Source organism: Platichthys flesus, chromosome 11 (genome assembly GCF_949316205.1).
Source record: "Platichthys flesus chromosome 11, fPlaFle2.1, whole genome shotgun sequence".
NCBI lineage: Eukaryota > Metazoa > Chordata > Actinopteri > Pleuronectiformes > Pleuronectidae > Platichthys > Platichthys flesus.
The window spans coordinates 9,567,908-9,595,224 of NC_084955.1; the positions used below are offsets into that span (position 1 = coordinate 9,567,908).

Consider the following 27,317-nt stretch of genomic DNA (forward strand, 5'->3'; position numbering starts at 1 on the left):
AGGACTGTCATTATTTAAGACATGCCAGCTTACAGGAAATGAAAGGAGTGCTTAGAGCTGATACACACAAACTTACACATGCACACACAATATTTCTGTATAAAGTTCGCTGTCTCACCCACTGAGTATTATTATTTGATAGATTGATATCGGGGGAGCTTGGTGACAACAGCACATTTACCACATTAGCCCTAAGGTGCAATATCAGTCTTGCTGAAATTTGATTGTTTCAAGACTAGTTATTTTTTCGCTGTATTCCTGTCTTTTCCTCCCTCCTCTCATGATGCATTCTCGGCCTCTGCTCGGCTTTCGCCTCCCTCTTTTACCTCATTCCTCTTCCACCCTCTGTCCTTTCTAAAATTCTTCCTCTTCTTCCAGTACAATGTCCAGCCCATGAAGTGCGATTTGACTCATCCGGCATGATCTTGAGTCCGGGCTACCCTGACAGCTACCCCAACCTCCAGATGTGCTCCTGGCTGATTAACGTGGAAAAGGGTTACAACATCACTCTGTACTTTGAACTCTTCCAGACAGAGAAGGAGTTTGACATCTTGGAAATATTTGATGGTGAGTTCTGCTGGGTGTCTGAGTCTTATCGTAAACAATTAGTCAGCAGGACAAAGCCAAGTGAAATCTTTAATGTTAGTTTCTGTAAAACATTTTCCTGTCCAACACTAGCGGAGTGTTTAGAAATGACTCTTTGCTTGGCCTGTGTTAAAGCTCCCAAGCTACTTCGGAAATATTCCTTGTTAATTGTGAGTCCTCCTTAAAGAGATATTTTTATTGTTTGTGTGGTGGACATTGTGTGTAGATCTTTTTATAAACAGTCTGTGGTGCAGAGGGAAGTTAGAAAAGTTATGTTAATCCTACATTGTTTATCGGCAGTGAATATTGAACTCTGTATTTGCTTTATAAATATTCATAGGTATGGTTCATATGTAAGTTTAGAAGTTTGACTGCTGCCACTTACAGTATACTGCTGCAGAGCATTGGTCAAATGTTTAATTACATTTTATCAATATTGAACTTATCGTGTGTCCAAATCGCACTAAACTCTGCACTGCACTTCCCTGGCCATTAATAATACATATACACAAGTGTGAACATGTTTAGATTAGAACAGTTTGTCGATACGCGTTCAACGTTTAGAAATATTTTCACATTTGATGTGGTCTCCTCTCTTGTGTAATTGTAATTATTTACTCTGAAAACATTAAAGATGCCTGTCCATTTTATCTTTACATTAATGTCTATGAATGTGTGACACTCTGTGTTCAGGTCCCAACATCTACAGCCAAAACCTGGCCTCACTCAGTGGTGACGTGGAAACACCGTTCAGCCTGACGACCACAGGCCACCAGCTCCTGCTGCGCTGGTCCTCGGACCACGGCACCAATCGACGAGGCTTCCACATCAGATACGTGGGTGAGTATCAAAGTATGTATCCAGCTTATAATCATATTCTTTTTCTATTAGAACTATTTGAATATATTTTGTCTTCAAATTGCAAAAAAGTGATAGAAATCACGGGTTTACAATTCGGTTTGTTCAGACTTCAATTGAATAAGTGAAAACCCTGCATGGGGGCAAATATTTAATCAGCTCTGCTGAAACTATTGAATATGTCTGTGCCCATAACATGACCTGTGGATTTTATCACAGTGTGCTGCTATTATTTCTGGATATGTATTGAGTTTTCAATATCAGTGAATTTACAGAAATACTCCACAAGTGGGGGGGCCATGGCTAAGGTTCCCTGGATTGACGGTTCGATTCCGCCTAACTCAGGTTGTTTCAGGAACAGCATCCATCTTAAAAAATGTCTGCAAAATCAAATAGGCAGTTGGCAATCCACTGTTTTGACCCCTCATCCAAAACAGTGTCAGCCAAAAGATGAAAACAACAAGAATGTCCACAGAAATGATAAAGGCTCACAATAGATGTTTTCACACACAAAAAACATGAGGCAGGAAGAAGGTCACTGCAAAGCTTGCTTGCTCCTTTGTGCTGCTTAATTTCAAAAGTGATACATTTTTAATTTGCTGTTTAATAAAGCAAGTGGTGCTAAGCAAGAGTAGCACAGGGGATCTTTTTCCATTTGCAATACATCTATAATAATGGAAAGGCACAAAAAGACATCCATATTTCATGTTGTGACTCTCCATTAAATTTACCACAAGAATGTTAGAGTGAAAGCATGTTGGCACAATGACTTTTGTGGAGGTCGCCTCCTTGACCTGATTGACTTGAACAGGAACTGACTTAAACTCCATTGTGCCGCTTTTCGTCTTTAAGCCTCGCTGCCTCGCAGACAAGCTGATTTGGAGGAATGTTTGACAGCGTTTCTGAAGCGCACTGTCTTTTCCTGGATCTTCTGTCCCATTGGCTATTTGCTGCTTAAATTTTAGAAATCAGAATGACCTTTTTGGGTTTCGAGTAGTTCAAGTAGCAGGAAGATGCAGCAGTTGGGTGACGTCTACAGAACTAGACATATGACCATGTGTACAGTGAAATACAGTGATGGGTGATGGCGTCTGGAGGTGGGTTCCCGGTTTACTAGGTTTGACCTGGAATTGAGCACTGCTTTTGCAGGTTAACATGATAAATGTGCTCCGTTGAGATTGACTTGATGAAACTCCTTAATTAAACTTGTATGTTAGTTTCAGTGCTCTCTGCATAATGCTGTCAGCACTTGTCAAACATGGTTTTTGAGAGAGGATGCTGGCCTCAACATGACTGATACGACCATCCATCTTTAGAAACCCTTGCACCACCATTACCAAGTGAATGTGTAAAATATTTGTGACACTCCTCATTATCCTCCTTTATTTAACACAGAGGCTTAATGTGACTTTTCACCTGAATCTTTTTCCAGAGGGCCTCTCTTCTCTTTTATCTGTGTCTCTTTTCCTTATGAATATTTTCTATACTCCTTCACTGGCGTCATTCTCACCTTGTCTCATGTCTCTCTCCTCTCCTCCGCCGTGCCACTTTCCCATCCTCTCCCCTGTTCGTTAATTCGTCCATCTCTTGTAGCCCTGTACTGCAGTACCCCTGACTCCCCACAGCATGGCTTTGTAGTGAGCCAGACTGGAGGTCATCTTAACAGCATGGTGCGCTGGGCTTGCGACAGGGGGTACAAGCTGATTGGAAAGGGCACTGCTGTGTGCAAGAAGAGCGTCTATGGCGTCTACGCCTGGGACGCGCCAGTCCCTGCATGTCAAGGTGAGCTCATCGGCTGTGGCAGCCTTTTATTTCTAACTTCAGCCAGCCTCTTACCCTATTCTTCTGGTCACTGCCTCTGTGCCCCTACACTCAGCGGGCAGACAGGCAAGCGCTTAAGGCATCCGAGTGTCTCGTCCCAAACATTCCTGTGTTGGTAGGAGCTGAACTGAATCCAGCCTGATTGAGAGTCAGTACCCTGTCAGGTGGAAAGGAAACAGAAATCAATCCCTCCGTCTTCTGTCAATTTCCACTTCTTCAAATTACTTTAGCTAACTTTCCATTAGCATGCAGTGTCTGCCGCTGTTGGGTCTCACTCAACTAATTGGGTTCTTTGATGCGCACACGTGAAATGTGTGCATTCTGGTGCCCGTAATGGCATGCACTCACACACACACACACACACACACGCACACACACACACACACACAGCCGCGTAGCACCAAACTGCAACAGATGGTGTGCTCAAATGCATCTTATCATGCTGCTGTGAAATCAAAATATATATGTCATGTACTTTAAAATGATTTAAAAACACTTCACACCTGTGATTGATTCCGTCAGTTTGGTAATTGCACACAGCTTTTCTGGAGCACATAAACCCAACCATGGCTGCAAATAAACTAATGTATTCAGACAGATGCTGTCCATCTGCTCTCTGCAGGATGATTGAGATTACATCGTAGCATGTTCAATCTTTCACTCCTTCCAATCCATATTGTTTGATAGGTTGAGAATGTGCACTACATTAATCCATTACTGAGCAGGGACCTGGTATAATGGGTCAGGCATACTGACCTTTTCAGCTTTGATCATTTTAAAGAGTTCATTCTTTTTTAACTTGAAACTTTTCATCTGCAGTATAGAAAGGCTTTGGGTGCTTGTAATTACCATTTGTTACCAGCGGTTCTCACAAATGAATGTTGAACGCATCTTGGATGTTTCTCCATGTGCAACTGCTCCACTTTACGATGTTTGTATTTGCATAAATGTTTGGATTTAGTCTGACCCTGCAGATATTGGTTCCCCCAATCTGTTCACTCCCTCTGACTTGGATTCGACAATAAACACCTGTAAACCTGCTTTAGCTTTCTACTTGGTTTAAACACTGCTGCTGCAGCAACACCGATTTGGGAGATATAAGGACAAGGACACAGTGCTACATGGAAGGTGTGACTGTTTAAACAGTCACTTTATAGATAGTTACTTTAATGAGTGGGTCTTCATTAAATGTAAGTCATTAGTGTGTTTTCAAATTAGCCATTAATGACATCTTAACTAATCCTATAAGTGTCTTTGAATCGGTCTAATAGCCTATTGTAAATCTTCCTTTATAAAATTAATGGAGGACTTACATTTTAATAACTTACCTTTCTGTGTGTTAGACTATCTCTACTGGGCCAGTCCTACGTTTTAATGGATTTCTTTAGCTGGGGAGAGTTTAAGAGCAGAGCTATTGATTCAGTGGTCTCTAATATAGTTCAGTTTAAGCAAATTACTTAGTTAAACGCTGATGTGAATCCACATTCCCACATGACTATTAGAAATGTTCTAGGTGGTTGTGAGCACCTTCGTTGTCCTTGTTGATGATGACTGTTTAAGTAGATTTAATGTTTTAGCATATTGGAAACGTCTTAAGCGGTGACCCTTTAATCGAATCTTTGACTTGGCCTTGCATGAAGTCCACTGGTGCACCTATTCTGTTAAAGATTGCTCAAGGGCACCAGGCAGCAGCGTGCACAGTACCAGGAGTCTTGAACTGGCTCAACCAAATATAATCTATTCATTATTAGTGTCATTAATATCATATGTGTGTTTTCTGCTGTGACATATTTGAGTGTTTCCCATGAATAAGGGTCTGTTGTTGGAATTCTACAAGGCTGTTCAATGTCAGCACAGAATGAATATATTTCCTTTTAGGCTTTTACTTTCTGAATGGGACCATTCAAAAGAAGAATAACAAAATAGCTGCTTCTGTAAATTGCAAAACTCCCATTGCCTGCGCATCAAAAATAGGTTTCTCTCCCTACACCGGGGCGAGCACATACACACATACATGTGGCTGTTACATGATTGTGCCTGCCTATCATGTCTGTGTTTACCAGACCCTCTCTGCAAATCCCTATAGGATGTGTCTTGACTTGTGCATAAACATGTGTGTTGACAATCGCGTCTTGTCGTCTGCAGCTGTGTCATGCGGTGTGCCCACTGCGCCAGTGAATGGAGGTGTGCTCGCTGCTGATTACTCTGTCGGCACACGGGTGACCTACTTCTGCAACAGCGGCTACCGGCTTTCCTCCAAAGAGCTGACGACCACAGTCTGCCAGCCAGACGGCACCTGGAGCAACCACAACAAGATACCCCGATGCATCGGTGAGTATAGGGTGAGGATGGTCTAGGAAGGTGGGGTAACTACAAGATCCCACAGCACAGACATGCCCTGCTTAAAGTCTGAGAGTTGATGATTGGAAAGAGCTATGTCGAAAAAGATTTTTGAAATGTTTCTGCTTTATTGGAGAGTGACTGGAATAAAACATACACTATACTGTAATGGTAGTTGAGGTCCCAAAAGACATGAGTCGTGGTTTCTTTACAGAAACTAACTTGTTATGTAGTAATGATAAGATGGAGAGGTGAAAGGAAAGACAAGGGTGGAGAGTAGCTCCAGCTCAGGGCTGGGTTGAGTGTTTTACATGCCAAAGCGACTCCTAGTATAATGAGTGAGTGACAGCATTGTTTACAGTTGAGACCAATTGTTATTCCCTCCTGTAAATATGTCTCACAGCAGAGAAAGGAACAGACTTTGTTTTGCAACCCATTTGGTTTTGCAGGATACCAATTCAAAAACAACCTTGTTGCAGACGAACTGCAGAAAAAGTTGTTGTTCACATTTAACACAAGGATTAGTTTATTCTACTGATTAAAATATTTTGTACTACTTGCATTTTCCTCTGGGTTGTTTAAAGGTTTTCACTCAGCCACGGTTGTGTGAGTGATAAGAGAAGAAATTGAAACAGAAGGCATTTGAATTATCCCAAAAATAATAATGTCCACTCCCAGCTGAATCACCTCTTCTGTTTTCTTTTCCTTTTTGCCACAGTAATGATGTGCCCCAGCCTCAGCTCCTTCTCTCTAGACCACGGGAAATGGAAGATAGTCAATGGTTCGCACTATGAGTATGGAACTAAAATAATCTTCATCTGCAACCCCGGATACTACCGTGCTGGCCCTGCACACATACAGTGCCTGGCCAATGGGGTGTGGAGCTGGAGGAGCGAGAGACCTCGGTGTAGAAGTGAGTGGCTCCTGCAACACATAAATCAACACGTTTCTGTTTATATCACAAAGTCATGAGTTAAAACTGAACTAAACAAAAACACAATTTCATGTAAATATAATAACCATCCAAGATTATTTCATTGTTGCTTTATAGTGAAAATAGAATGTCAGTGAAGGCACGAAAGTATAATCATTGAAACATGTAAGCTCCGGGGAATGGAGTCAGTGGGGTCAGGGCTTTATGCCTTTTCCCCACCATGCAGCAGGAGATTCTCAGCTCAGACGTGTTCAGAACAACACAGACATCTCTGGAGCATTCAGATGAGGGGTGGCACAGCAGGCAGAGGCAGGACTTAACAAATGAATCGCACTGCAGAAATCATATGGTTTTGTCTTCAGCGCTTGGACACTGGCGTCGGCGTTAATAACCAAAAGCCCTCTTGACATCTTTGTCTGTGTCTTCAACGTGTGTATGGATAAGTTTGTATTATAATCCAATTTTTTTTCATGTATGCGAGTTAGAGTCCTCATCAACACGCCCACTCGCTCGCTTTGAATCCTCCAGAGGATCTCATGCTGTGCTCTCATATGAGCTCAGTCTGACATTTTCAGACTTTCTTACTAGGGGTCTGGCTCGAGAAACTCCAGAGAAGGTTTAAGGTTCAAAGGCTTTATTGTCATATGCAGAAATAAACAAGTTATCAATGCGTTATCAAGTTAGCAAGAAGGTCTGGACCTTCTCACTCAGACATTTGTGTTCTCTCATACAACCCCTGCAGAGATTATCAGGAGTTCAGTGCCTGTTTGATTGGAGTTATATCGTTCTAAAATAGAAAGAAATGTATCATTGTTATCCAGCCAGACTGAAAAATCTATGTCCTGTCTAACCACGGACACAGTAAATTCATTGATCGTAACAAAACAAGACTTGAAGAATAAATACCTTATTCAATTCTCGCTTGATCAGCCACTCAATAATTCACTCGTATACTCTTAACCTATTCACATCTCAGCCTAGGTTAGATATTGTTTATTGTGGGACTGGGAAATAAAAAGGTTTTCTGTGCTGCCATGGAAACTCCTTTGTGAGAGGCGAAAAGCACTGAATAACCGTGGTCATGGTAAGAGAGGAAAGCCAACCAGAATGATGAAAGATGTTGGGACAAAGGCAAACACCGTCATTATCCTCTCCGTTAAATAGTACAGGTCAATGTTTTATTGCATTAAAGTCACTAAGATCGGTGTAAATGACTCTGCTCCTCTATTGACTGTGAAGATGTAAGCCAGCATCCGTCTCCTCTTTCTTGTTCCCTCTCACTTTATCGGTGTCTTGCTCTTTCACTCCCCGTCTCTCCATCTCCCCCTCCTTCGTCCTTTTTATTATCTTCTGCATCTCATTGCAGTTATTTCCTGTGGCAATCTGCCCACTCCTCCTAATGGGAACAAAATTGGGACTCAGACTACCTTCGGAGCGTCAGCCATTTTCAGCTGCAACCTTGGCTATGTTTTAACTGAATCTACTGTCAGAGAGTGTCTCCTGTCTGGCCTCTGGAGCGGGATGGAGACTCAGTGCCTGGGTAAGCAAGGTTCTCTTTAACGTTGACTGTTCAGACAGTGTGAGCTTTTTGGGGGGTTTTGAACAACATATCCATAATAAAACCAGATGGGGCAGCAGAGGGTGGCCATAATTGGTTTTGTTACCAAGCGTGTATGGCCAATGATTAAACATGTAGCGCGATGTAGAGTTTTTTTCTTGGGCGTGCTCTGACAACATGCTGTTACTCATCACTGCCACTGGCACACGTTGGACTGTTTCAGGACTTGTGGAGAGCTAAAGGTAAAAGTTGTGCAAATGGGCAAACAATTTGCCAACTACCTTAATCGGATTGGATCAGGGTGATGTACAGTAAAGCCTCTGAGTCGGAGTGATTTTAAAATGTTAAATGTGAGTGAGCAGCGATTGAGCCGCAGTTGGCCCCAAACTATGAGACACCTGCCAAGCTGTACCAACACAATTTGAGCTGTGGTTAAGATATCCTGTACAAACAAGGAAATACCCTACAGCTTAGCTTACAGCAGCTCTTCACAGCTCTGTACTGTGCAAGAAAAGGAGACATGCATATTTACTTGAGCCGCATTCAAACCCACGCAGCAGCAGAATGTGACGGTTTCCCTGGAAGATCCATTAGTCCGTTCATCAACCCTGTGGCACCAGCACTCCAGGCTCTGCTCAAGATTGGTTCACTTCATTAAAGGACGATACAACTGTTGGAGTACACATAGACAGGGACCTCTACAGTACAGATGCCTACTTCAGCACTATCTTCATAGAATCTGGCTGTTTTCAACTGGGGCGTGATGATAAAATGCTCGACTGAGTTTCTGGGTGCGGGAGTAAATTAGGGAAATCAGACTCGCAGTCAGTGGCAATTTCCCAGGTTTTAAGTGGCAGTGGAAACCTCGGCAAGATTCCTCCTCTCATAAGGGATTTATTGTAGCTGAAAGTAATACAATTACGTGCATGAGCGTATTGCACAAATTCTGAAGACGTGGCATGCCTCTCTTTCTAGTGTTGACGAGAAAAGCTGCTGATGATATAGTGATGCTGATGTCAATATGCATTTGTAAACAGTAATTCGGATATAATGAGCTGGAAAATGCATTCCAAAATTCATTATGTTTCACGAAGACAATCACAAATTTTGTTCCCCCGCATTGTAATTCCAGGACTCTTTCAAATCACCAGTTTGCTTTTTTCATTTTATAACACAGTTGTCAAAATGCGATATTATTCAAATGTGCAAAACTCTATTTCTACCATGGAGCTGTCATCATTGTTAGATCCCTGGGCACTACTGTGGGCTAGTATTCTTAGAAGCTTGAAAGTTGAGCCAACAGTTTGCACCTCATGAATGATTAACTGATATTATTCACTATGATCTAAGTGCTTTGCATCTAGTGTTAAATCAAGTCGACCATATTGGCTCCAACTGAATATTATCCTGACAACAAAAAATCATTCATAACAATTGATATTTGATGAGCTGTCTGATTAATTAATTTGTTAAATGATTAAATTGTTATTCTCTTTTTGATTATTCTTACAGCCGGTCACTGTGGTGTCCCAGAGCAGATTGTGAATGGGCAGGTGATCGGGGAAAACTTTGGGTACAGGGACACAGTGGTTTACCAGTGCAACCCTGGATTCAGGCTTATTGGCTCCTCTGTACGGATCTGTCAGCAGGACAACAACTGGTCCGGACAGCTCCCAGTTTGCATTTGTAAGTACTTTCAACAAACTTCTGGGCTACCAAATACAGGGAGCTGTGTGTACATGTGTGTTTATGTGTGAATGAAGTGAAAGAGAATGGCTGTGGTTAAGAGTTTGACAGGAGCGGGCGTGCACGTTTGTTTTTTGCACGGTTGAAGGAGTTTTTGGGTCACAGGGTATTTTCCTGCATTTCTATGGCAAACAAGAGCCGCTTGTTATTTTTGCCTGTAGATACTACTGTTCAAATTGAAAGGCCATGTTTTACTTAAAATTTCTGAATTTTAAAAATCCCGAAAGGTATGCTAAATAAATAAGTATTCACAACAGAGAAAAGGTTTGTCAAAAACGCATTAATTTTGATTTAATTATTGAAATAAGTCAATAAATACATATGCTGTTATTCTTTTCTAATAATTAAAGCTTTTTGCTATTCCCATGCGCCCTCCTCCTTTTGCCTTAGCAGCCCTCAAGTTGGTAATCGATAAATATCCTCAAAATGCAATTTACTATCTCCTATTCACCTATTGATGCACTGCAATGTGCTGTTTACCCTTTTGAGATTGAGATCATGTCTTGATTCCTAATTTCTCTGTTGTCCTCTGAGGTTAATTATACGATAATGATATGTCTATGATAGGTGTCACTGTACATGACTTATTGATTTTTTTTATTGAATTGTCTCTCCTGTCTCTCTTTCTCTCTCATCACGCGGCGCCTTTCCTCTCCGCTCTCTTCTTCACCTTTTCTCTGCATCATTTCTTTCATCCTCCTCGTTTAACTCATGTTCCTGGACGATGCGCGCAAACTTCAGCCGTGACATGTGGCCACCCCGGCAGCCCTATCTATGGCCGCACCACAGGGGATGGCTTCAACTACAATGATGTTGTGCGCTTTTACTGCAACAAAGGATACACCCTGGAAGGACCCTCCACAGCTCAGTGCCAGGCCAGCCGCCAGTGGAGCCACCAGCCACCGACATGCAGAGGTAAGATCCAGCTGAAGCTCCTGCACAATGGATAAATGACTGTTGGCTTGACTGACTCAAGGAATCAGAGGGCTGCAGATGTTTCTTGAACTAGAAAGGATGTTTGTCTCTTCTAGCTATTTAGCCCCTGCTCAGACAACACACACTGGATTGAAACGAGAATTTGGAGGCAGCAAATGCATCGTGTTCCTGTGCATGTCATTAACCATCTGCATCTGATCCCTTTATGAAGAGGGTTCCTCTTGAAGTATCACTACAACTGAAGGTGTTCAACACATGCACAGGAGCCAATTCTATCTCATTTTGCCTCTGTGATTCAGGCTAGCCATCAGTGGGGTGGGAAACTGCCAGCAAGATGAAGTAGGATCCAGCCAAAGTGCTGGAACGGAATGAAACAGCTTCCACAGGTGCTTTGGGAGGGTTTGTGAATCCGATGTTAGGATGACCACAAGAATCCAGCAGCCCAGCCGATGTATTATGATCATTCAGAAATCAGCAGCCAGTGACAGCCAAGATTCAGAGACACAGATATTGAAGCGGAGTTGATGGAATTGGTGCAGATATATTGATTTGAATGAGAAAAGTCACTATCAGGTCTCTGGAAACAGCATAGCATTGGGCAACAACATCTGGAGCCCTGGCCTCAGAGCAGAGGCAAGGAAATAGCAATAACGAGCTTGCTGCAGAGTCTATGGGAAGCAAAGAGTTGTTGGAGAATTGTTTCTACAATTCTACTGCCAATTTTACATAAAGCTCTCTGCAGGGAAAGATAACTTTGAAGGCAAGAAAGCTTGGAGTACATTCAACATTAGATATCTTATTGGGAGTGTAAGATGGTGGCTGTGTTAGTTGTGTCCGGTTTTATTTTGCCTAGGTTTATCTCATTAGTGCTGTGTTTACAATCAACAGTAATCCAGACCTTGTTTTTCTGCGACCACATGAGAAAATGTTTCGACAGATTGACAACATTTCCCACAATTAACACGGTTGTGCTCAAGATAGAGACGGATAATGTAATATAGATTATCCTGCTCTGTAATGGAAGCTCTTTATTTAATATCACTTGGAAAATTTGCTTTTTCATATTTGCCTATGAAAATTGGTCCAGCATGAGACTGATATGTGATGCAGGGTGAAGCTAAAAAAGCTAGATAGTGTAAATACCGTGTGGTCTTAACTGAAATGCTGTAAAACATGGTAACATACTAACATTAAACAAAGAATAATTTGAGTGTAGCTTTAATTGGTCTGCCAACAGGATTTTGTCAGCCAATGCTCAATTTGCCAGACTTTGCCCATTTAAAAATATCTCTCCTCTTGGCATGCATGTTTTTGGCAGTCAGATGTGAAGAGACAGAGTTTTCATTACACTGAATAGCACCGTAGAGATAGACCTGGTAAAAGATCAAACGAGTAAAATCATATTAAACTGTCATTACTATGTCTGTTTGCACTAAAATATGTTACGCCAGCTTCGTCGCAGGTTTACATTATTGATTTAATTTGACGGTGCTCTGAACTTCACTTCACCCTCATCTACTTTCCGATGTCTAAACCCTCTTGTCAGCAGTGAGGCGGCGGCGCACACGGCTGCTTCTAAAAGGGATGCTGGTGAATCTGTGACAAAAGATGCACCCTTTTGTTTCCAGCGGGGAACATGAAGTGCTATTATTATTGACAGTGCTTAAATATAGCCTGGACTCACTCTTCTTGAAGTTTAAAGAATAAGCAGAAAAAGCCCCTGATCGGGTCATATCAACAGTTCTATAATTAACTTACAAGTGAACATGCTGACAAATAGCATTTATGTAAATTAGGCTCCTTCCGAAGAGACACGCCTGCACAGCTTCTGGGAAAGAAAAGTCGCCTCCCTGGCGATGATACTGGGTGGAGGTAATGAGGCAGCTTACCACATGGATGTTATGTTGTCTTGTTTTTTACTCAGTGCAGTGTAAAATCCTTCTCAACACAATCCAAATCCAAGGACGTGATACACACAGTACACATGACTACAACATTATGTGGTCAGAGGTGATTGTAGAAATCTGTGATACATATTTAATATAGACATTATAATAAACGCTTTATTGTGTAGTAGCTGCCATACTCTATGCTGTATTTTATAAACTCCTTTGCATTGTAATGAGGAACGCTTTAAAATCATAGCACCTTAGCAACTGTATGGACAGAGATGAGATGTTCAAACAGTTTATTTCAAGTAAAATGATTTTAAAAAAGTGAGACACATTCCTCTGCCAGAAGGCTTCAGTCGGGTGCAATGGCTGTTTTCAGCAGCAAAATGTAAACCCATGAGAAAAAATAAAAGCCTTTATGTTTTTGAAATGATCTGCTAGACTGCATGTTTCCATTGTGTTGACCAACACTGGTCTCATATCTTCTCTGACCACGGCTTCTTTTGAGCTGTGACAAGTTTGAAATAAGACATACTGTGTTGACTCTGTGTCTTATCTGTCCATCTCATACTCTCTTCCTCCTCTTCAAGTCTCCAGTAAATTTTCTGATGTCTCCTCTGTCTGTTGTGGTCTTCTGATCTCCCCTCCTCTTCTCTTCTCCTCTCCCCTGTCCTGGTCATGAAGAGGGTCAGACTAACCCACCAAGATCTAACAAAATCCATCTCTTTGTCAAGTGAAGATCTAGTTTATAAAAATATGAATGCATTCTAATCTACACGTAGCCATAACCAGTAATTTGAAAACCAGATTATTCAAAAATAAACCAATAAAGCCCAATTCCGTCATCTCCCATGGGGACTAGTCATCTGTGCTTATTATTTCAAAAGATCTGATAGTTATACAACACAGCAGCACTCCTGGATGCCAGCTACAGGCCAATAGTCCACGTGGCAACAGATGTACATCAATCAGCGCTCGATTGCTATGTATAACTAACTGCAGTGGAATTTCATGCTCTAATAACATCTATCTTCCATCTGGCAGTCTGGCACACTGGTGTGCCTCGGAATTATTTATTATGATTTACATCGCTATAATCAAATATAAAGGTGTGCTTTGGAAATACTTGTTTTTATAAATTTGCTTTGTGAGAACCACTGAGGCAGACTAACTAAATAGCCCTCGTCTTCATCAACCTGAGCTTGTAAAGGAGGCAGTAGGAAGACTCATGTCCTGACTCTATTGCTACAGGAGAAACTCTGTGCCTGATTGCCTTCATATATTTTCTTTTTAAAAGGCTTCTGATATCCACAGGCTTAAAGCTTTACCTCAGTGAATTAGATCACTAGCTACCAACAGATACAAAGAACAACAAGTAACTGGTGTGTTCTTTCTTCTCCCCTTCTCTCACTTTTACTCTCACATGTATCTCTCATGTGCGTGTCCCAGGTAGTGAGAAGTAGATCAGCTGCTTAAAGACTTACATCCTACATGTGTTTCAGATACACAACACTATATTATAATCAAGGGCTTTGACAGATTAAAAAACTGGGGTCAGTTTGTTATCATTATTATTATTTTATAAAGAAAATGAATATATATCCTGTGTTTTTATTTTAATGAACTGGAGATATTCATAAAACATTTAGAGCCGTAGCCTCAGATACCAGGCCTGACGACGCCTTGATTGTACATATTCAGAAGATGGGTTTGGAAATGCTGCCAATAAGCGAATATTGCTGCGGCCTCTGTAATTTCAGAAAGCACATGCAAAGAGACAACACAAATGCAAAGCAACAAGTCATCTTCATGAATTTGACAACACATGCAGAACACAACCAAAGAGACAAACACACTGCTAATACACACAACACAACCAATAAGAATGCAATATCCGGCTCTCTACAATGAATATACATTTTCTCAGAAAACCACAACAGATTGTTGTTCGTAACGTTGCCAGGAACTGTTCTGTTATCCATTATTACATTATCACAGCACCTTTATGATGAGAATAATATACAGTAGGTCAGCTAGTGAATTCATAAATAGGCATAATACTGCAGGGCAACAGGAACAAGAGTAATAGGCTTCTCTTTAACAGTTAGCGCAGTCATGTGACTACGCTACTGCAACACTAATTTACATTAAAAACATCTGTCTTGCTTGAAATATTCTTGCAGCAATAAAAGCGAATTGAACTGCTGCCTGTATTCCCCCATTATGTTTAACTAACTGAATAATGCGCCATGGCATAACTTTTTTTCTTTTTTTCTTTTTTAAACAGTTGTAAATTGCACAGACCCGGGTATCCCTGCCAACTCTATCCGGGAGAGTAAGATCGAGCACGGCAACTTCACATTCGGCAGCGTGGTCTTCTACGACTGTAACCCCGGGTATTACCTGTTCGGCTCGTCGGTGCTCACATGCCAGCCGGTGGGACACTGGGACAAACCTCTGCCAGATTGCATCGGTAAGTTTTTAATAGAGTTCCTGTTGTTAATTTGTGTCAATGTCTGTCCACTGTTCAGATTCAACTTTTCCATATAATCAGTGAGTTCTACACCGATGTGATGAATTAAAACACTTTAAACGAAAGCCGGATTAAATGAGAAGAGAAAGTTTCACTCTTGATTGGTTGTCCACAACCTTGATTGTGTCCCTGTTTGCTTCTCGAGTTTTAATGTTGCAACTTTCTAAATGCTCTGACTGGGAGCATCTGTGTAATGTTCGATGCCCCCGTGGCTTATGGTTATGTTGCACACCGCCTAATTGAGAAATGAGGGAAACTGTCATAGGACCAGTTGTTCAGGCTATCGCTAATGTTCCCTCGAAAACCAAGCACTCGCATTACACCAACAACCATCCATGAACTTCAGGGGTTATTCGAGGTTGTAATGTCCCTTTCAAACACCTGGCCCATCATGTACACACACTTTTGTATGGGGCTGCCAGCGACACTACTGACGTGTTTCCAGGGGAATCATCTAAAGTGAACCTCTGCGTTTTGCACACAGCCTCGGAAAGCACTTAATTTCATGGTAGAGAGATGACGCACCGTATTTATTTTATCAAACGGAATAGTAATTAAAGAGATACACAGGAGTGTCTGTCTCAAATGTTCATTCACGGCTCTGGGCGTCACTGAATCTTTTCTCAGAAATTAGAAACCTCCTTTGCGTTATGAGACAAAACTGATGTGAGAGCAATCCCCCCCCCCCCCCCCCCAAACACACACAAAGGTCAAACAAATTAAAATGCAGAAGCTAAATTAGATTCTAGTTCTGAAACTACGCAAGCACTTACTTCAGATGTATATACAATGTTGCATCTACTCTGTTTGTTATGAGTGACAGTGATGCATTTCCATGCCACTTATAGATGTATGTGTCTTCACCTAATGAAATAATCCAAATATTCACTGAATCTTCTCCTGAAACATTAAACCAATTGTTTTTCTTCTGTCAGCTGTTTTCCTAACAATACAAAAACAACCTGGTGTTCCGACACCAGCAGCAGCGCGCGTTGTGATTTCCATCAAGCATGTCCAGGCAGACGACACTAATCCATCCGTCCGTTCACCCACTGATAATCTTATTTCTTCTCCGCACTCTGTCATGCAGAAGTGGACTGCGGCCACCCAGGGACACCTCCCCACGGAGAGATGAGTGGAGAGAAGTTTACCTTTGGCTCCACGGTGCGCTACTCCTGCTCTGGAGACCGCCAGCTCATAGGAGACTCATCACTCACCTGTCAGCTGAACGGTCACTGGAGTGGTCCACTGCCCCACTGCTCAGGTAAACAAACATTCACAAATAGTCATGCAGGATGCCTGCATGCTATGAAACAGAAGCCTCTATTTTCCCCTCTCCCTTGTGACACTGATAACAGAATCATATTATACGACCAAGTAGTTTTTGTTTTGAAAAGAAGACAATCATTTTATCTCAACTCAGTCTGTGCTTGGGCAGGTGCTCTCTAAATACATGGAATGATTTGTGCTGTAGTTTGACCAAACTGCGAAAAAAAGAAAAACACAACAACAATCACTTGAATTTGGTGATACCTACCACAGAGATAGTTTTAGTTTTATTTACACAGGCTTTGAAATATCTGTGCTGAGATTACCAGCTTCACCCCAATAGGGCAGAGTTTAATGGAATTCTATTTGTGGGGTCCGCAGTTCTGAAATAATGGCTTTTAAAAAATCAGCAGCAACTTCTTTTTTTTCTCCCAGAAACAATGTCCAAATACTGCAGATCCTCCACAGAACACTCTGTCAGCAGTTTTCACAAGGTCTGTCCTTGTACCGCTGTTCACAGCAGTGTGTGTAGATCACAGACCAATCAGGACACAGATCTGTGGAGACAAGTTGCAGATAGATTGGTTAATGCATGGCTACAGGCCACAGGAGTTGATTGATAATTGTCATCGTGTGATAGTACTATGAAGTCTTGGCATCGATGAAGTATTTAGTTAGTGTATGTGTTAACTTCAAAGAAAAAACTGCCCTGGATAGAGATCAGCTAACTGAGCCAATTATTTGCCCTCAAACGACAGCTCTGTGCAGCTCAGGCTCTTTTTAAAGGTTTCTGCATGCCAAATGTCTAACCATTATTATCAAATTCCGCTCTATGCAAAGCAGTTTCAGCGTTTCAATCTTTAGCACAGCCACTCATGCTTTGTCGAACGTGTCTTCATCGGGCTGAGGAACCAGTGCCAAACAGCCCAAACCCTTTATCCATCAGTTTTCTTCGATTCAGTGACATTAAGTTATGACTTCTCGTCTCTGCCGAAGAACGTGCGGAAGCAAATGCTTCCTCCTGCGTGAGACAATCAACCGAGCGAGAGATGTCACCCCTGACATACCCTAAATGCAAACTCTGGAGAGCAAATTGTTTTCAGTGCATTTAGTCCTTGCCTATTTCTGAAGAAAAGTGTGTCTCTTGGTATGTTTCTGTAGAGCTACAAACTTCTCCAGTACTAACTTAATCCCCTCTGTGCACTTCCCTCCCATCACACTTAAGCCTCCCTGACCATTTAAGTGGATTCTCTTTACTGAATGTTCACTTGGTTTCTTCAACTCATTGACCCAGAAGTAATGTTTGTAAGCAGACTTGGATGACAGTGTTTTCCCTCTTTTTTAAGTGGGAGACCAAACTGTCTACTCACCGTCAATATTTTGTATTAACTCAGACAGGTGGAGAAGCAGTGAGGCAGTAGTGAAGTTTAGACTGGATGCTAAAGGGATGTACATGATTGAAAAGCCTCAAATGTATTATCAAGTCAGATTCGCTGTTATGTTTTGTTTGCAAAATGCAACATTGAGGTGTAATTGGGGAATTTGTCATTGTTTGAGCCTGCATAATTATCTGCTGTGCTCATCCTAATATTTGTTTTTTTGGTCTGAAATTATAGTCATGATTTTAATGATTTTTGTTTGGGAAAAACACTGTTGCCTGATATTTTCTCGTCTTTATGGCCTCGTCTTTTGAAACGATTTGGGTCTATTACTGAGATGATTTGAACAGCACCCTGCTGTTGTGATTAATGTGCCTCTTTGAAAGTGATGATTAGCAATTTTGTATTATATTTTGTCACTCACTCTGAGCTGTGCCTCATCAACATGGGCTCCACTGCCTCTTGTTTGTCTTAAGGAATCCAGCCACGATACTGCCCTTTAATCTCGGACAGAACATATAATGGCAAATTCGACTTTATTGCATTAACTTGTCCAAAACATAATCAGGCTCAATTTATCATTTGAAAAAGGGAGATATGTAAAGCTATCACAAATCTGTTTCGGAGTATTTACATTTTCAAACTTCAATAGCTGTTTAGAGAGTGAACCCCTGTGGAGGATTTTGTGCAGGAGAATGTGAGCGCCGGGTCACTGATCGGAGGATTTAATCATAATAAATGATGCTGTGACTTACCCAGCTGAGGAAAAATAATGTGCTGAGGTGAGCTATAGCAGATATGAGTTTTAATTTGATGCACTGAACTCAGACATTACAAAAGTGTCACTTCTATTAGTTTTGCCCATAAAGTAGCACTGTGGATGCTTCTGTATAAATGTATGGTGTTGGGGAAACTTAGGTGAAGCAACAAGGTATATAAACAGGTTTTTAGAAATGTGTGACAATTAGGATAATATAAGGGTAAAGCTGACAGAGATTTTATACATAGATAATTAAATGTAAAATGTTTAAATGGCCACACAACATTTTACTGTACCACTGCTTCTCATTAGCTGTGATGGAATCAAAGAAAGCTCTTTAGAATCACTAAGGGGCTTGATGAATTCGGACCTATAGATGTTAACACCTGTTTCATATTCAGAACAACTCGCTTGTCCCTTACAGGAGCCAAAGTTTCAATGTATTAAATGGTTTTAAGTTTAAAATGTAAACAGTCTACATTTTCACACCAAGTTTTCACAGGAACATTAAAGAAACCTTCTGAAACGATGCAATTAGTGCTGCATAGTTAAGAAAATAAATAATCTCTCTGGAAAGTATGTTTAAATTGTCTTTTGAAAATCACCTTTATCATAGCCATTGGTCTAAGCTTCTTTTTTGCTTTTCAAGCAATCATAATGTTATTTTGCAATGTTGCTGCATAGCTTTTATGCAGCTTAGCAGGAGAGATTATTAAAATGGCACACAAAGATTATTTTTTTGTATTTTATCACCAATAGCAAAGACATCATCCGTGCTTTGAATTTTTTAGAAGTGCAGCCCAGCATCAACGACAGTTCTCATCCATGCATCTATCCTTCCTCTCATCTGTCCTCCCTTGTTAATTAGTAAGAGGGGGCTTAAAACTGCTTGCCAAGCCATTCCCCTTTTGTCCTCATCTGTTGCATGACTGAGTTGAAGGCCTTATTATTTCCTCACAAAGGCAGCCTGGTGAACGGACATTAACTCTGATTCAAACCAAATCCACTGCCATCCCAATTAGTGAGATTATAGCTGTCATGGCGCATGCCGAGCTGGGCCGCCTCACCTAACCGAAGGAGACTAACGAAGTACCGGCAGCTGCTGTGAGACACACGCACGCATACATGCACACAACCGGGCAACAAATAAGTATATATGCCTAACATGCACTATGGTATGCAGGTACATTCACAGCCAAGCAGCGAGACACACTAACACTCACATGCAAGTGCGCTCTCTTACAGAAACACACACACATGTATGAAGGTAGAAGGCAACACACACAGGCACACATCCACTCATTGCTAACCCCAGTCACGCACAAACTTGTCATCTCCAGCGGCGAGCCCCTGACCTGACAAATCCAGCTTGTGCACATGCGAGCAGTGGAATGTGTGTTGAAGATATGAGCTAGATGTTTGTGCAGCAGGGCTTTGTCAACAAGTCGAGTATTACTGCAGCTGTTTGCTGCTCTGTAGACAGAGAGCTGCAGACATACGGGGGATGATACAGGGTGTGTGCACAGCTCGGAGAACAGGATCTCAAAGCCAATAAAGCACAGATCCTCCACAAAGAGACGACACATACAGAGCTGTAAAGACGACCACAGCACTAGATTAGATAACTCCATCACTCGATGTATTAATAAATCTGTCTGTGATACTGTCTTCTGAAGCCAAACGTTTTGATTTTAATTTTTTTCTTTCCTCCCTTTCACTGGTTTCAGTTCTGTGCTAGAACTGAGACAGCAGCAGATGAAGTGTTGGTTGGTGTTGTGTGTGTTATGAGCTTTATTTTCCCTTATGTCTGAGGATGTCTTCCCCCCCCCCCCCCCCGTGAATGCAAAACTAAAACCCCCTCTAATCACTGGACTCAAGTCTAACTTACCGACCGCTAAGCTTGCTGTTCATTACAACATCAAACTTTCAGTAGGCACGGCACTTTCCTGACTCCATACCTGTCATCTCCCTCTCTTTTCCTATGACTCACTACCCATCCTTTATCACCCGCTGGAGATCGCCGTGAGAGGAGAATCAACAGTAGAAACAGCGTTCTTCTTTTTTGTATTCATTTGCGGTCGTGCAAGACAGGTGGTGCATGACACTGAGAGTACTGCATGTTCCTCCACAGAACAAAAGACAGGGGGAATAATTCAGGATAATGAAAACGCATTCAGCTTCGGAGGTCAAACTGTATTCATCATTTCTCATAACCACAGCTGGTTGCCTTTTAATGCTGCTCCCACTGCTTTTATGGACACAAAGCTCCTGGTGTCAAAGCAGCGAAAAGCATTGGTCCTTCAGGTTGTTGGCCTGGTGACAACTGCTCACTGGTGCATTGTGTGTTTTATAGTTGCTTCCCGGAGTATCAAGAGATGTACAGTTTGAGACTAAGCCCTCTCTGTATTGTCTCCCTGCTTGACAGACACAAACACTGTCTTGTTAGTCTCTGCCACACCAACTTGTGAACGTACACTTTGACAGTTAAAGTGGATGCCATCTTTGCTCTCTTGTTTCCATTGATCCATGTCTGGTTATCTCCCATCTCAGGCGACTCGGGGGCCGCCTGTGGGGATCCCGGCACGCCTGCCCACGCCAGCAGGGAAGCGGGGAATTTCAAAGTCCGCAGCAAGGTGCGCTTCACCTGCGCAGTGGGAAACACACTGTACGGCTCGGCAGAGAGGATCTGCTTCCCCAACGGGACCTGGTCAGGCCGACAGCCTTTCTGCAAACGTAAGGGGAAAATTTAAAAATTCTCTGTGATGTTATGTATGAAAACCGTAGGAAAGGAGGGAAACTGAACTACACAGATACACATCGGAAAGTCACACAGTTTTACAAGGGAATATGTTCTTACTTTAGGGCTGGGTATCAAGCCTCAATAGTTTTTTTTGCACTGAATGAGCACAGCCTGATTCTCAGACGTTGCAGAACCATCCGTGCTATTTCGGCTTGAACTTGGAAACTAGTTTGAAAGACGTGGGTATTTTCCTACTGAGCTGCATTATAGGAAGGAATCCAGTATTTTAGGTGTTGAGTCCACACTTGAAATTCAAAATCAGGACAAATCTGACTTTGAAATAACCTCTTTTCATCCACCAATGTTATAGAAGACCATAATTTTATAACTGAAACACTCCATTAAAATATAATTGTTTCCTAACGTATTTATTTTCTTACTTCTCAAATTACATTACCAATAGCACGACTGTGCACACAGTTCACAGATCAGTCCGTCCCGTATTTCCTGGGCTTTTGTCTGGCTCATTGTAACCTAAAATGATTTGACTTCTGCTATTATAAAAAATTGAAATGCATGCTGCATTATTTTTCAGCTTTTAATCTGTGCGCTTCATTAATAATTTGTTAATTCTCCCACTCCAAGCCTATCCTTGACTAGATATTTTAAATTATTTTGATCTCTGTGTCCTCTTTCACACACACATGCTTTTCCTCTCTGATTTCATTCCACATCCAACCTGACACTCTGAATAAAGCTTTCATGCCATGTTCAAAATGGTTTGAAAGGTTTTATTCTTAAACAGCTTTCTTTGACAAACATGGGAAAGTGTTTGTCAAGCGATGACTTTCATTTTCGTTTGTTTGCCACCACGATGTTGCATGCACTGTGCACAAAACAATTTCATGCCGAGCATCAGGGAATAGTTTGGTCTTTAGAATACATTTCTCTTGGTAAATATGAGATGTTAGCGTCACACCCGTCATCTTGCAGCTGGCAGGCGTGTGTGTCCACAAAGTTGCTGCCGGCTCGCTGTCCCTGCCAGTGTTTCTACGTTGACTTTGCCGTGGTTAATGTTCATCAATGATAATAATTATCCATTTTCGGTTAGTGGTCGAAAACATTTTATTACCAGAAACCTTATTATTTTCTTATTATTTTTGTTTGACTACTGCCATTCACCTAATGTTTTATTAACTATTTAACATAATATAATTCAGTTGTTTCTTCTGTGACGATATAACTCATGTTGCTTCTTTTCTCACGGTAAGTCATTCACACGAGTTTGCATCTTGTCTGGATAACTTCCTTTACAGCTAAGGGTAATGGTAAAATATATGTTTTTACATATAGCATAAAGATGCAACAAAAAAGGGTAGCCGACAAAATTTGCACTGGTGCATGAAGGTGGCTTGGAACGGATTCAAATCCCAGCCTGAGTAATGGTTTCAGTAGTCTGCTCATGCCACTATGACTGGCACATGGTACAGGGATTGAATCTACTTTTCCTCAACTGTTGAGATCACAACATTGCAGCATTAAGGGCTGGGAGTAAGGTGCTCATGTGTATCCACACCCACACACACAAATGGTTGCAAAAAGCTCACAGAGTATTGCACCATGTGGATCCATATCTTACTGCAGCAGTGTGGTATTTCCTGCAGCACATGGAACTGTGGCGAGCTTCCCTAATACAACAAAAATAATTCTAGAGACCTAAAGTCAAGTTGTTTTCGGATTGTGATAAAATAATGATGTGGATTTTGAAGATATTAGTTCACACAACCGCAGCTCTAAATCTTGCATAAATTACCCTCAGGGGTCAACCAGTTATTGAGTTGAATATTCGACTGCTTCTCCCCTCTACCTACTGTCCGCCAGCTTGGCAGCGTACCAGTGTCATTCTTAATATGATGGGGCGATGCACTGGCCTTCTGAACTATCCTCTGTGTATACGTCTTTCATTTTATCGCTCTTGTTCTTCCCACTTTTTTCTTCTTCTCTCTTTATCCTTCATTTCCCCTGATGTCAGCCTTTTTCTCTTTCGCTTCTCCCCTGATTTCTGTCCATCTCAATCGTGTTGTCGTGCTGTTTTTCCATCCCTCTCCACTCCTCCCTCTGTCCCTCCTTTCTCTACAGTTGAGCCCTTTCTTCCCTCCCCAACTTTTTGCTCCACATTTACCACCTTTTATCTCTCCATCTCCCAACTGAACCCCTGATTTAAAGATTGTTTTAGCCATCCCTCCACCTCAAGAGGATGGGGGCATGAATTCACTGAGGCCTGAACAGTTTCAACACTGCCTGTCTGTGATCTAAAGGCCTGTCTAACGTTAAAGCCCATCCATCCGTTATCCACAACCTTTTACAGTCTCTGGAGAACAGTAACTATGGATATTCAGCTTAATATCCATCTCACAGTGCCATCAAGGTCTTTTTTGTGTTTCTGTCATCATGTCTGTCTTGAATTATTACGAGAGGAAGCCAAAAAGGTGACCATACTTTATTCTGGGAAAGTGTGTACATGTCCTTGTGTGTGTGGGTGATGTACTTGCCCCGCTGTGTGTGTGTGTGTGTGTGTGTGTGTGTGTGTGTGTGTGTGTGTGTGTGTGTGTGTGTGTGTGTGTGTGTGTGTGTGTGCGTGTGTGTGTGTGTGGTAATTGAGAAATCATCAATGCACCCACGATAGTGTCTGTTTCTGACAGAAATCACAACTTCAGATTTTCCAGGCAATTAGGTGATTGAAAGAGCAAATGAGTTTCATAATGAGACATTATGATTCGGATTTAATGCAAAGAACATGAAATATATTCTTCTCTCTCACCTCTTCATGGACACAATTTAGTTGACATAATCTGGAAAGGCTGCAAAGGATATCTCAGTGTAAAAAGCCCAAGCCCACAGTGCCCCCCCCCCCACCCCCCCACACACACCCGAGGGATTGCACATATAAAGCAACACTTTGCATCAAATGAAGCCCCTGAGTCTGAGCTCAGCTTGTGCTTAAAACTGTAGGAAGTGATAAATAACAATGTGCAAAGTCAGTAACAGTTATTTAATATTTTGTCATGACACAATAATCATAGATTAGAGAATAACTTTTATTTTACAAAGAAAATGTGTAATATTATAAGAATAAAGTTGCAATTTTACAAGAATAAAGAAAATCTGAAAGCCGGAGTTCCACTCCCCCTGGATCCAAAATTTGGAATAATCTTATTATAAAACTTTAAAAAAGATTTTGAACATCCCGCAGATGTAACCAACGACAAACATTGAGCACAAACATTTATTCCTCCACAAAAGAGGCAACTTCCTTCATGTATACATGTGGTTATTTCTTCGGAATAGACTGAAATTATGAAAGTCCTGATACTTAATAGCCTTATAATGTGGTGCTGATATGCCAAAATATTTGGAATTGTATTATTTGCTCAATGTGCTAAAGTATAATTTGACAAGATGCTTCATATTCCTCATTATAAAGCAGGCTGATCTTCTGATATTCACTCTGATGTAAAATGACTCATTGCTTAAATTGTGACTTATTTCTCACAGTTGTTTATCTAAACCTCTGAATTTTTTTTCTTAAACCCTAATACGCAGTCATATTTTTGCATCTGTTCAATAGTTAATACAATTTGAAGGGTATTTAGTCCACAGCTGCAAAATTTCACATTACTTCCATAATCCTCTTTTTTTTCCAAGTCAGCACTAAATGTCGTTTCCACTGATCTACCATCGAACCTGACAATAGAAAAACTGCACTTTATTTTCTGATGAGTCATCACACACAGTGTAACGAAGCACTGCACCACCTTTGCTCGTTAGCGTCTCTTAATAAAGCCGTGATGCCATGCAGATTATTGTGTCACTGCTTGTTGGGTGACGTGAAGCACTCACACACACACACACACACACACTTAATGGGAACTGTCAAAAAATTCTGTCTGCACCTTTTCAAACTGTTCCACATGAGTGCTTATCTGACCAGAGACAACAAATATTTGTCAAGTCAAAAGCACAACAGCAATTATTTCACAAATAAATATTACTATTCCCATGTTAGGAATACATTTTCTCAAATGTGTTTGACTTTCCAAAGTCATCTTGTTCGCCGCCTTGGGGGGGTCCCAACCCTCAGACTGTGAAACATTGATATGAAAAATAGAGAGTGCATTACTATTTTATACCTCTGACCTTCATCTCCTTTCTTTTGTCCTTTTTTGCAGCGGTGCACTGTGGGAACCCAGGTACACCTGCTCATGGCCGTATCTCTCGCGTGGATGGCACAACCTTCTCCCACTCCATCGTGTATTCTTGTATGGAAGGCTATTTCCTCAGTGGGTCACCCACACGCCAGTGTCTGGCAAATGGCACGTGGTCTGGCACAGCTCCAAACTGTACAAGTGAGTTTTCTATACACAGGAATGTGAGGTGAGATCAGAGTCGTGACAGAGTTATGCAGAGGAAGAGAAAATAAATGCATTGTCTCCTGAAGTCAAAGAAAATTACCAATGCCAATGCAGTGAGATGCATTCATTGGAGAAGTATACTATTGCTTTGAATAGAGAGTCATACAACAGTCACAGAATTGATCGTTTTATGAAATAAACCAACATAAATAAGTATAAGAACAGACTAACATTGAGATCTACCATGGGTGCATCTAAAATAAAAATAATCAATGTGTTATCTTGATAATGAGCCTCTACTGACCAGTTACACACGGCCAAGCATATCAGTCACATTAAGTTTGTTAGTATAATAAATCAGCCATTGTTCTATTCTCTATTATACCTTCCGAGACAAACTAACATATGTAATAATTTACACTGAAGTGCAGATAAACATCCCTGAAAAGATTTATGACGAGACAGGAAAGAATGGCGATGATTTTCTTCCCAATTTCTTCCAAAAGGAGGCACTTTAAGTGATTAACGAAGGTGCTCTGAAAGGATATAAGATTTCATATAGCACATAAATCTTCACAACTGTCAGGTAGTTTTTCTTCTTTTTTTTTATTGTCTCGGCCTCAGCAAATGATCCTTGCAGTAATTAAGAAGTATGCCAATCTATATTCAGTTTTCACCAGGATGACTATCAAACTAAATTACACACATTGACCTTCTTTCTGAAAATCATCACATTTTCGCTTCCTCATTCTTTTTATTGAGTCACAAGAAAAGATGAATCCTATTGGTAAGATTTTCAATTTTGGAATGAAATTAGCCTCTGTGGAGACGCACACACCGAGGGTGCAGGAGAGGAAAAGGGAAAATTGCATTGAAAAATAAGGACCAAACACGCAGAAAGGACATGGAATAGCTTCCTTGTCCCCTTTCACCCACATTGAAGCCAGCTTATCACCCAACTTATTATTGTTATTCTCCTGTATGCTATCACTTGGCGTACATTTTTTACTGCTCAAGTTCAGGGACATCAACACTTACGATGCAAAAATTGGCTGAGTGTGCCTTCATTAGGGAGGCAATCATTTTCACAGTTCATGGGTAATCGATCATGTAGGTGACCAAATCAAAGTCGCTCAACATTCTCAAGGTGAGACGGAAAAGTTCCTTTTAGTTTTATTTGAACAGTCTTGATGGTTGATAAATTCAATTTAAAGAGCAAGTTAAGGAATTAGGGAATCATCTGAGGAGCATTAGAGAGGAAACTTGTTCAGTGGAGTGTAAGGTAGAGTCATAAAGCACTTTTAGAAATAAATAGTAAACACGGATTATTCCTGGAGACTATTTGCCTTATACATGCCATGATCCTGTTGGTTTTTAGCTGCTGTTTATAGCATCCTCCACCTCACTCCTCCTAACCCTGAGATGAAATGCTAACTTTCTCCATGTAAATCTGCTGAAGGGGATTTAATTAAATGAAGACATCAGAGAAAAATGCTTATTAAAAGATTCAGAACTAACCAGTTTACAGTCACATTTCTGCAGTAACCTGATTCA

The 27,317-nt window shown here is 41.2% G+C and overlaps 1 protein-coding gene across 1 annotated transcript in view; it reads left to right on the top strand.

The window, feature by feature from the left end:
* Positions 1-27,317, top strand: part of LOC133965309 (CUB and sushi domain-containing protein 3-like) — a 205,497-nt gene that overhangs the window by 145,024 nt on the left and 33,156 nt on the right. Inside the window, exons 48-59 of the mRNA XM_062399793.1 lie at positions 379-567; positions 1,279-1,425; positions 3,037-3,225; positions 5,410-5,595; positions 6,323-6,517; positions 7,905-8,078; positions 9,609-9,782; positions 10,584-10,757; positions 14,958-15,143; positions 16,294-16,467; positions 21,162-21,344; positions 25,581-25,757. Of these exons, the coding sequence (XP_062255777.1) occupies positions 379-567; positions 1,279-1,425; positions 3,037-3,225; positions 5,410-5,595; positions 6,323-6,517; positions 7,905-8,078; positions 9,609-9,782; positions 10,584-10,757; positions 14,958-15,143; positions 16,294-16,467; positions 21,162-21,344; positions 25,581-25,757 (2,148 nt within the window). The remainder of the gene's footprint in view (positions 1-378; positions 568-1,278; positions 1,426-3,036; positions 3,226-5,409; positions 5,596-6,322; positions 6,518-7,904; positions 8,079-9,608; positions 9,783-10,583; positions 10,758-14,957; positions 15,144-16,293; positions 16,468-21,161; positions 21,345-25,580; positions 25,758-27,317) is intronic.